The sequence below is a fragment of the Pimephales promelas genome, chromosome 24 (assembly GCF_988280905.1).
Source record: "Pimephales promelas chromosome 24, fPimPro1.hap1.1, whole genome shotgun sequence".
NCBI lineage: Eukaryota > Metazoa > Chordata > Actinopteri > Cypriniformes > Leuciscidae > Pimephales > Pimephales promelas.
Window position 1 is genome coordinate 10606114 of NC_142792.1, and position 12419 is coordinate 10618532.

The following is a 12419-nucleotide window of genomic DNA, read 5'->3' on the forward strand; positions in this document are numbered from 1 at the left end:
TGTTGAAGACATTAATCCAAGACAGCAAGATATTTTAATCAAGGGATTTGAGCTCCAACAAACAACGTGTGGAAATAAGTCCAGAAACAAATGATCATCAAAACCCTTCATTAGTTTTTTTGTCAAAATAATGAGGCATATTCTATTAACCCAGTGGTTTCATGTGTTCAAACCACAATCACAATCTCACATTCTGATGTTAAAAGCAGATTAATGAAATGACACGAGACATACAGACAATCAATACATCAATACAGAGACTATTTATCTGAGCACCAAACTAAGATTGATGTGTGATTGTTGTTTGATGTCTATCTTGTATGGCTTTCATACAATCTTTTCTTTTTGAGCAGCCAATGAAGGGTGAAACTTCCTACAATAGAATTACATCTGAGGTATAATTATCTTTAGATAAGTGTGTCATAAAAACTGAAACATGCTTTGCTTAATGGACTGCTGTAATAATGTATCCTTCATTTTTAACTTCAGAGAGAAGATCTTAGAGAAAGTGCTACTTTTTGAAATCAGTGTCCTAATTTCTCAGGCTATTTATATCATCACTTAAGTGGTCTTGTAGAAGAGAACAGCATGTGTTTCATGTATTTACTTTCAGTATTTCCTGATGGACAGTCACTTTAAAGTCCAAACTACTATAAGCTTTGCAAGTCAACGTAAATACTGTATAGAGACATAATTGATATATGCAAATGGCCCTTCATGTTACGTCCTAACATTATGGTGAATGTGAATAGTCTCTCACAGAAAGAGAACAGCTGGTGATGTGGAGCTAATTTTATGTGAGTCACGTAGTGGGCAATATAAAATGAGTGCAATGAGAAGAGCTTCCATCTGGCCCATATGTGCTCTCAACAAGGTGTTTACGTCCAATGATTCTTCATTTAGATGCTACTTATTAACGTCTCAACATTATCACCTGAAGTTTCTCACTGAACAAACACTTTAAGGCCAAAGTTCAGCAGTGATGCCAGGCGTTCAAGTCAGCAGCTTTGGAGCAATGCATGATGGGTAACTAAACCTCACTGAGAGCATCTCTATATGACGGATGTGAGAAAGAGGAGGAAAGCCAACAGTCCAGTATTGAGAGCAGGTTTTAAGGGACCGGCTGTTTTAATGACCTGTTATGGACTCTTTTCAAATCCATTCCCACATTTCTCAGTGCATTCGTGAGTTTTCACTTCAGGTTTAGACTCTTGAAATGTGTAATATTAACCAAATTGTGTAGGGAAAATCTTACAGTCATCCTATCAGGGCACTGAAGTGTTTCCATCAAAACTTATCGGCTGAGAAAGAAGCAATTGCTCACTGAAATGATTTGCCCTAAATGATCTTTCTGCTTGGCTGATGCTCCATAACCAAGGTTGAGCAGAGAAATACTGGGACAGATGGGATGGGAAGGACGTTATGAGAATGAAAATGAGTGTATGAGCAGAAATCACAATCAAGTATTAAACAAGGGTGCGATACTGACATATATCTTACTCAAATTAGATAAATACATTAAAAATTTAAATGACAAACGAATGTAATAAACTATTGGTATTAAATGTCAACAAAGCTAAATGTATTGCTTTAGATGTCGTCAGTGCTTACTCTTTGCATATACCATTCTTAGTGCACACTGTGTCCAGTCTAAGACATATCAGGTCTTGTGATGAACACACGATAATCTTCACACTAGCTCATAATAAAACTGAACACAGTCAGTGAATCATAATGAGCAGGAGATCCAAACATATTTAAACAGACTGCTAATTCACAGTAAAGAAAGGGAATAAGGAACTTTCTCAGAAATTCACGAAAGTCCGTCAATTTTCTTTCAAAGCTATGAACAAATATTCTTCCAGTAAGGTTAATAGAAAGTTTTTTTTCAAAGTTATCTGGTCTTTACAGTAATAATGTTCTCAAAACGTTATCGCAAAACATTGTTCATGCAGTTCAAATGCATCACAATTGCAACATTACAGAGACACAGACCTAAAATGTAATAATATTCAGATCATAATGAATAAAGGGGCCTTCGGAAGAACTGCAGGACTGCATCATTCTTCAAAAAAACAAGGATTTTTTTTAGAGAAATAAGGTGTATGTCCTGTTCGTGACTCGGGACATTCTCATAAAAGATGAATAATGTTCAGTTGAAGAAGAAGTCTTTGAATGTGTCTGACTTCCTCCTGGTGTTCACAAACACTCCTGGATTTATTTATCATCCTGTAATATAGGAATATCATGATATGATTGTGTGTTTGGACAAACCTGGTCTGGGAAAATAGCCTCATAATTCTTGGCTGTTATACAACAATTCAGAGCATCACTGAACATATTAACTCCTGTGAGACAGTGAGCATTGTCAACTGAAGCCAGGCTTTGTCTTTCTCCCAACGTGAACCCATCTGGATGGGGGAAATGGATGTGGATGAATCATTAGACCATGAAACTTTTTTACATTGCACTTTATTTATAGAGGTTTGGATTTGCTCTGGTTGATGTATGGCGGCCTTTTACAATTCCAGTGTTTCTTCAATGGCAGCTTTGGCACAAATTCCAGCTCTGTGAAGCTCCACAGTAAATTCGCAGTTTTTTTAAGGTGAGGTGTGGCTCTAATGTTGTTTGTCTTTTCCTAATGAATAATTTTAGCAAATTTTAAAATACGTTTTGCCAACAAGTACAGGTAAGAATGTTTAAACATGTTGTTTAGAATGCATTATGATCGAGCTCCCCAATCTGTATGTGGCACTGTAATGTTGTTTCACAGCTCTCTTCTGATAATTGATTGAACATCTGGAAGAGACTACATATAGACTAAAGTTTCATTAAAACAGCAACATATGATGGCATAATCACTGGTTGCTGTGGCAATGCAGCAGGACTGAAAAATAGAGACATGATAATAGCTCAACACCATTAAAAATATGATTCTTTCAGCACATGAAGTCAAACTCAAACTGCGCTTAAAATAACCATTGAAACAGTTGGAACAATATGTTCTTTACAAGCTGATAATGCCTCCATTTGGCCTGCTAATTTTAAATTTCATTTGGTTCAGAGGGGAAATTGAAGAAACGTCCCAGTTCAGAAATAAGGGTGGGAAATGTGAATGACAGGGGATAGGTGTAGCTCTATCAAAAATAAGTAGTCAAATACATTTTTTAGCAAGACAGCTGGTGCATTGCAACCACATTTGCAGTAACTTTCTGGTATAGTGGCTCTAAGAAACGAGTTAAAAATAAATTACATACTGCTCAGACCAGGTCATTCTGGAGTTACCTCCTCGTAATATATATTTGTATCGGTTTAAAAGTGTAGTTGGGAGAAATTCGTTTTTGTACTTTTTGTGTTGCTTGGAATGAATTTCCAGATTACTTAAAACAATTACAAGAGGCATGACTCTTTAGAGGAGAAGTTAAAAAATGGCTTTCCAATTAAAAACCCGTATGAATATATTAAGGTGTAAGATGTTTGTTTTTGATTTTATTCCCACTCGTTTGTCCATTTTATGCATATAGAGGACCTCAATGGAAATAACCCTGTGGCTTTTTTTGTGTATTTTATCCTCGAAAATTTGTCTTGAAATGTGTATGAATTGCCTTTGGCATGATTGTATTTGTTTAAGATCATTGTTGAATAAATCAAATAATTCACTACTGACTGCAAGATCGAATACACCCTGGCATCTACTGTACATGTCTCAGTAAAACCGAATTCTGATTGTAACTAAAACTAGTAATCTTAACTATCTTGTAATCTGTACTATTAACATACTATGCTTTGTTTACTCAGAAAACCCAAGTTAAGATTAATTGATTGGTTGAGTGCATTTTTTTGAGGCGGAGAAATTCTTAATGGACTTCACTCATTTCCTCCACTTCAGTTATTTTTGAATTCACTTCAAGTCATCTTGAATGTTGAACACTTATGTCCTAAACACCCTGTGAAACTTTTAATTGGGTTTATGTAATCCCTCTATATTTGTGACAATCTTGTAATTGGTCATGCTTGAGTTACATAGACTTCAACATTCAGCATGCAAAACACAACAATGATAACAATTGCATTTTATTTAAAGTAAATTATCAAGTACTCTCTACAGTTATGTTTTCTATACAAATGCTATTAAGTTGTGCCAACTAAAAATTAAGACACAACTTTACTTGGAAATTTTAAGGCAATCGGTTTCATCACCGTTTCTAAAGTAAAGTCAAATTTATTTCTACATCTATATTTTGACTCTCTTGGTCAAATTCAATGCGAAAAAAACAAGGGCTTTTTATACTAGCTTTTTTAATGTGATGATACTGGTCATGCTGAGTGACACTGACCAGGCAGTGATACAATTACATTCAGACTGACCCAACACTGAGAAATCACTGGACACAGCAACTCAACCCACAGAGAGACCACAAAAAAAAAAAAAAGACAGAATCTGTCCCTGCTGCTCAGAAATAGCCAAATAACTGTAATTGCATTCTTATCTTTTATTTGATATGAATCAGATTAAACAAGAAGTAAACATCCATCAAATGTGAGATGTATTGGTCTTGAGAGGCTGTTATCAACATGTAACAGGCAAAATTGAGCAATCAAAGTATCTATAGCACTCAAATGAACCGTAAAAATGTTTTAGTTTTCTGCTCAGCTGAATCTTGGCACAAGAAGAAATGCTCAAGATCATGTGTATATGGAAAGCATTGAATATGTGCACTTACAGTATTTTAGGAGATTTAGAAATCTGAATAGCATCAAAACTCTCTATGTACAGTATAATCAACTGTTTCATATCACACCCTTTTTCCATTCAAAGTTACGTATCGTTGAATGAAATTATAGTTTTCACATCTGAGCAGCAACTCACCATGTTCCACTTTGGAAAGAGGAAATCAGTCCCAATGTACTCGAAGTAATGAGCGAATCCCTCCTTCAGCCAAACGTCCTCCCACCAAACCGGTGTGACTAGATCGCCAAACCACTAGAAGAGAAGAAATGAACTATCAATCATCAACCGAGAAACACAGGGACCATTACAAAAATCGATTTCATGTTCACCGCCAAACAATTTGACAAACTGTTGTTTTGTACAAGAAAAGTGTTCATGGGTAAACTGAAACCAAACTTTATTTGGACAAACTAGCAGGAAAATATAAACTTTCCTATTAATCCAATAGCATATTTCATCTAGTGCCAAACATGTTTTATTAGAAAACTCCAATACAGCAGAAAAATAACTCTCTTCCTTCAGAAGTATAAGTACAAACAAACACTTTTAATAAACATTTGCACTCTGGTCCAACAGAAAAGTTGTTCACAAAAGGCTTCATGGAACATTTAGAAACCAGCAGAGCTTCTGAACTATGATTAATAGCGGCCTAAACAATCAATTATCTACAGTTACACAGTTTAAAACACATTTTCAGTTTCACAGCATTCATACCTGGACGCTCCGCCAAGGACACCGTAAATGAACAGAAGAGATAAAAATAAGGAATCGATTATGAAACGTCCCCTTTGGATAGTAGAACAAATTCAATCCCTGCCATTGTGTGCAGATGACAGTGTGCAAAACAAGGCTTCTGACTGGAAAGGATGCAACAGTTGTGAATGAGCTGGATATTTTCCACAGGCTCTAAGGCTCAAGCAGGTGTGCTACTGTTGCATTAAACAAACCTTAAGAAGGCCTTTTTCATCCGAACATGACATCATTACAGCAGCTCAAAGGTTATCCAAGCGCCTGACGGGACGTTCATCTGTGACTCAGACACATGGACTGAAAGACGAACCGCAGCATGGAGAGAAACAGCTGTTATCCTGCTCTCACAGGAACTCTCTACTAGTCACACAAGTGGCTTCCCAAAGGTCTAGTGACGTTTTCTGCACTCTTCTGATTCTAATGACAATGAGCCAGGACAAGAGAGATAGATAAATTGACAGACAAATGCAGACAGGCAGACAGATTGATAAATAGATCTTCAGTATTTTTACTGCTCAAGTCATTACATTGCTTTTATACTCTGACAGCACATGAACCATAATGGCGGTGTAAAAAAAAAAAAAGTCATTCATCAGCCTGGATTTCTGACAGTTTTGTGTTTGTGCCTGATTAAGCAGTTCAAAAACAAGAACGTCAATGAACAGTACGAACCGGAAGACCCTTGCTCAATTACGCCTTCAACAATTCAGTGAGAAGAAAGCAGAAACAGAGGGATTCTGCAGCCCACCTGCTTCATTAACAGATACACTAACGGGATTCATGCAGGGATGAGTGAACTCGGTACCTCTATACTACAGCATATACTGTATATTTGAAGCAGGAGAAAACCTTCAACGGCATAATTAGAAAAACAACCTTTAGACATGAAACACACCAAAGCAACCGAGAATCCCTCTGAAGAATCACACTGAAGCCTTCAGCCAAACTAGCAGTCGCGTACTTACAGTAAAAGCCTGAATAATTGAGTTTAATTTCCTTCATTGACATTTAGCAAGGAGGTTTGACAGTGTCTGCAGGATCAGGTTTGTGACTGCAGGGCAAACGTCATTACTTTCTCAACTGGAAAACCACAAGAAAGAAGTCCTGAAGCTGTAGTACAAGTTCAAATGTTATACAGCCCATTGAATAAAACATGCATCTCTTGCACAAGCAACGTTGTCCTTTACAAACAAAAAGTATATACTTAGCTTACTAAAAAAATCCAAAACACTCAAAATAGCCATCAAAGATGAGCATCTTGGAGAATCTTGGTGCCAATTTAGCACTGATGTGGCACTAAGCGGGAGAGAGAAGCAACGCACACGGAGCGGAAAGAGCTTGAATGGAGTGCGTTTGGCTCTAGATAAAAAACTATTAGAGGATGTGGTGCAACAACAACAAAAAGCATTACTGTAAATGACTTTGAGCACTTTTAGTCTGTGTGAACCATACTTTAATCTGTAGAAACAATAAAATGGCACAATTATGTCCCCACAGTCCTGATGTAACCAAGCTAGCCAGCGAGAACCAATCGCAGTCCGCCATATGAATTATCATGCTCTTTACCTTAACTAAGTTAAAGGTGCAGTATGTTATTTCTCAAAGTCGTTGCTGAACATTGTTCATGTTTGAAATCAACCAAAACAAACAAACCCTCTCTTCATTGCTCCGCCTCCAAAGCACACCCTCCAATCCTAACCGCCCTGCTTCGAGACGGCCTCAAACCCAGATCGCTGGCATGCAAGGCTGGTACACCAACAAGGACGCTAAACAGTGTGGGTGTCTATTGATGGCTTCACAAAATGGCTTCACGACAAATAAAGCAATGATGAACAAATGACAAGGAAGCACAAAAAATTAACATACACAAGAGTTAATACAAACTTGAGTTTGTTGTTAGTTGCAACAGCAGCTCCAGATAAACAAAGACAGTCAAATGAATCTGTAAATTTGAATCTCTATAAACCTGAACTGAACTGGAAATTACTCCAAATCACAATGAGAGAATTTAAAACCATCCGTTTTAGTGACAAAATTCATTTATTTGTCAGAATTCAAAATGAGAGTTCTGACAAATAAATGTTACATTAGTGTGAAATTAGTTTACGGATGCTGTCTTTTATAAATGAGCATAGAATAAAACACCAGCCAACAGACGTGAGTCATTTAAACAAGATTCACTTCCCTGAGAGAATACATTTCCATTTATCCTCATATTTAATGTGTAACTCATATTTAATGTCAAAATGTGTTTTTAAAGCTACTGTGACGTATGAGAACTGAAGCCTCACTCTCCAAACATATTCATATCCAGAGGGCAGAATGTCACCTCTCCAATATGTGGGGAAATAAGAAAACTCAACATCAGCTGCATCGGCCTCTATTACGCTTGTTTATTGGCTGAATAACTGCAAATGAAGGACTGTGGCAGCTTCATTTAATTCTGAGAGGCTGAAATGAGATAAGAAATTAACAGTGATTGAGCGTCTCTGACATATAAACCCCATCGCTGGCAGCGGTAAATCTATTAACAATCGGCTGCTACAGTATATGACATTAAAATGAGGCCAGGAGAGTCCACAGGATAAACCTACAATACAAAACACAGTCTATCATCTACTAATCAATTCTCAACTGCCAGTCCGCGAGAGCGACGAGATACAAATGTGATTTATCATAAGCCGCTTGCTCAGACAGACTTTTTAATGTATTACAGAATATGTGCTGGATGAGGACTGATGTAATACTTTCAAAATAAAGGAGGAGCCCATCAATATGTCAGAAGCATAAGCCCCGCCCACTCTGAAGGTAATTTACAGTAGGACATAATTAGTAGTGTGCTATTTAACTCTAGCTATATGAAAATGATGGGCATGAGACTGAAGCAGAGAAAAGGTTTGAATATAAAAATGGCATCTTAATTAAAACCATAAAGATGAGCAGAAGCTCGAGAGAGCTGCGACACAACAGGGTGAAACAGCCTGCGGCGAATTCAATACGCGTGACGGCTAATCTCTGCCTTTTACTCTCTCTGTCTCTCCTCCTTTCTCTTGTTCATATGCACACTCACTCACTCACTCACACATGATGCACACTTGTGTTTAAAAACAAATTCAACAAACTACATGCTTTAAGTTAGCATCAATACGCTTTCATGGGAATTCGTAACTATTTTACTAGAGTACTTATGCACTATTAAGCAGTTTTGTAGTATAAATAGTATGAGTAGTGTGTTACGCATTATGTACTCAACTGTGTATTGTATGAATTTTAAAAGGTTATTTTCTCATTCAACATTGGAGTCTGATAGCCCCTCCCCATCTGCTACATAATTAAAGTTGTGACAGTTGAGTGCACGAGGTTTCCAACACTCCACACATTGGGTTTTTTTTTTTTTTTTTTTGCTAAAGGACAACTCTGGCGCAAAATGAACCTTTGGTCTAATGACACATTGGTACATAGTCGACCGTTCTCTGAGATTTGTTTTCATGATAATCGAATGTAAAGAGTTCTATCTCTAAAAAATTGTTTAGCGTATACGCTAGTATATGGGGGCATTTAATAAGTTAAAAGAAATCGCTAGTTAATTCACTATTAACTGGGACTGAGCTCTCTGTTTTACCAAAATTTGATATTCCATTGCTAATAAAATAAGATGTGTGCTTGACTTTGTAGTGCATACTACCGTACATCAGTTTAAATTGCATACTATTTATATGAAATAGTGTACAATTGAGGTCACAACACATATAAATAAATAAATAAATAAATAAATAACGCTAACACTTTACGTCGATGGTGCACTTTAGACATTCTAGTAGCCCTCTGACTATAAATAATTGCAAGTACATGTCAACTTTTTATACAAACCTGAACCCTAACCTAACAGTCTACTACAGTCTACTTATACTCTAATGAGAGTTAGTTGGCATGTAGTTACTTAGTAGTCTTAAGTAGACCATCAAAATTGATAAAATGTAGTCAAATGACCTAAAATCTACTGAAATCTACAATAATGATTGGTATTTTTTAAAACGAATGGGAACTAACATTCTATTGCGGCAAATACTCAAACTTTGCTCTGACTGTAAATTCTGGTGTTTTTAATTGGCACTTCAGTTCACATAATGCACATGCATCCATCTTTTAATATACTGGATATAGTGTCAATCATAACAACATTATTTCAAACATATAGAGTTTGAATTCAAAGATAAATAAACTATATTCTGTTGTTTCTTTTTGAATCCGTAGGGTGCAGCTCAAAGCTGTATATTAAGATCTATAATATTTCTTTAGCATAAACACTTTTATAGCGTGTTGTACGCATAGATAAATGTGAATTTGGGGGCAATGTCTACTTCAGGACATTGGACAAACTTCAGTTTTCTATCTGTAAACATCATGGATAACATTATAGTTCCAGCCTCCATCACTGCTGCTTCTTTTCAATTATTCTTGATCATAAAACAGGGCTTTATGTGCAGAGAACAGCCTGATCTGGGTTACTCTCATGAATTCCAGCTCTAAAACTATCAAATATGCACATTATTGCTGTTTCTGAAATAATATCATGATGTCAAGCTCCCTGTGAGAGTGTTTTACTGTACCAGGTTCAGACTGAGTTCAGACAGAGCTGCATTATCTGTGCAGAAATGAGAGATGAGGGGATTGTTTTCTTTTATTTCCATCTCCCTAAAAATTAAACAAAAAAGAGAAAACAAACGAAAAGAAAAGAGGAAAGAACTGCAGACATGCTGTATCATCTTTAAGCTGGACCACAATGCAGAGCTACGATTCAGCAGCAGACTATTCAAGAGATGAATCCAGGACAATACCGAGAACGCAGAACATCTCCAACACGCTCATCAATAATCCGCCATAACAAAAGGCACTAAAATCCAAGGTTCTCAGCAACATAAGAGCTGCAAACAAAGGCTGGTGAAAAATGAGCACATGCAATGAACAATTCCATAGTTTCCTTTAAAATTCATGCCGATGATGCATTTGTGGGCTTACAGTCACTTACTGAACATTATTTCAATGGCAAAAGAAAGAAAAAAAATCACTTTAACCCAGACTGCTTGTTTCTGCAATGATGCAAAGGCACGGAAAATAGGTTATAAACACAAGAAAGTGCATGCACGAAACACTCTAGAGAGAGAGGAAGCAAAAGAGAAAGAAAGAGCGACGAAGAAAAGAAATCCTTACTTTCACAATCCCAATGGAGGTGATGCGTGAAGCTCTTTTTACAAGAGCTGTGCATCAAATTCTCCAGATGTCCAATTACATCTGCTGCTATTCTGCCCTTTAACTTAACAACTGACCATCTTCACACTCTCTGTTACTCTCCGACCCCTGGAGTTTTCTCTTTCTGCCTTTCTCTGTCTTCTGCAATTAGATAATGAAAGGATGTCTGGAAGGTGATAAATTTGATATGCTGGGGCAGTCAGGGTAGTCGTGGCCTATTGGTTAGTGAGTCGGACATGTAACCCGAAGATTGCTGGTTCAATTCTCAGTACTATCAAAATGACAGCCCACTGCTTTGGGTGTGTGTCTACACGGTTTGCAGAGTGTGTGTTCACTACTCCTAATGTGTATGCACTAACTTGGATGGGTTAAATGCAGGGGACGCATTCCGAGTATGGGTTACCATTCATGGACTTCAAAATGTAATATAATTATGAATATACACTTTTTGAAGAAAAGGTTATACCTAAAGAGTTCAGTTAGGCACTATATATAAGAACATTTTAGGGGTTACCATGGGATCATTTGATGGATTTAGTTTTAATTAGTTAATTGTTTTTGAAATCATTTTATTTTAATAACATTTTAATGAATTAAACAGCAAGTAAACAAACTTTATTAGTAGTAACAAAAAGAAGCAAGTTTAACGTTTTTGCAATGCATTCTTTAAAATTGAGTTTATTATTGTTCCATATAGATCCTCAATTCCCACTGAAGCTTTTTGGTAACACTTTATTTCGATAGTCCACTTTAGACATTCTACTATAAGTAACTTGTAAACTACATGTCAACTAACTGTCATTATAGTATTAGTAGACTGTCTGCTTAATATCTGCTAACACTTTATTTTGTTGGTCCCCCAACAGACATTCACCTCACTATAAGTAACTTGGCGACTACAAGTCAACCTATTCTCCTAACCCGAACCCTAACACCTAACTATAACCTAACAGTCTAATATAATATACTATACTCTAATGAGAGTTAGTTGACATGTAGTTGAAAAGTTACTTAAAATTAGTAGAACGTCTAAAGTGACCATCAAAATAAAGTGTAACCAGCTTTTTTTAAGAGTAACAGATGCTCTATGTTTCTCAGAGCAAACTAAACATCATTGACGGGACATGCTGACTTAAGACAGAAAATATTTTAGTGTGTGATGGAGCCGCATCATGTTTTTAAAAATCTGAATCACCGCTGGAACAGGCGCGGATAAGATGGAATTGGTCGTTTTCAGGCTCTATTCAAGTTGGAGATGCAGCTTTTTGACACCAGATGCCAGGATAGTGACTCTGACTGATCTGCTGATATGACTGGACTAAATTAGTCCATTATTTTAGACTAACACATCTAATAGTGTTACAGCTGCTATGTATCTTATTATTATATATAATATAGTCTACTCTTGACTTGTTCAAACCAAAGTTTGACTGTGAAACCACACAGCAGATCACATGTTCTTGTTACTCATGTGTTTTACCTGATGGCAGATCTCATGCACCACCACCATGGTGAGCTCCATCTGATAGGAGAAGGAGGAGACGTCAGGATCCAACAAGATCTTCTGCTCCACAAACACACTCAGACCCCAGTTCTCCATGGCTGCATACGGATGCTTCGGCACCGCCAGGAGATCTGCACACAGTGACGGAGATCCAAGCTCAATGACGGGAAAACAGGATTGTAA

The 12419-nt window shown here is 36.9% G+C and overlaps 1 protein-coding gene across 1 annotated transcript in view; it reads right to left on the bottom strand.

The window, feature by feature from the left end:
• LOC120476935 (thyrotropin-releasing hormone-degrading ectoenzyme) overlaps positions 1-12419 on the bottom strand; it is a 109510-nt gene that overhangs the window by 44698 nt on the left and 52393 nt on the right. Inside the window, exons 4-5 of the mRNA XM_039668249.2 lie at positions 12213-12367; positions 4871-4984 (exon numbers count right to left, since the gene is read on the bottom strand). Coding sequence (XP_039524183.2) covers positions 4871-4984; positions 12213-12367 — 269 coding nt within the window. The remainder of the gene's footprint in view (positions 1-4870; positions 4985-12212; positions 12368-12419) is intronic.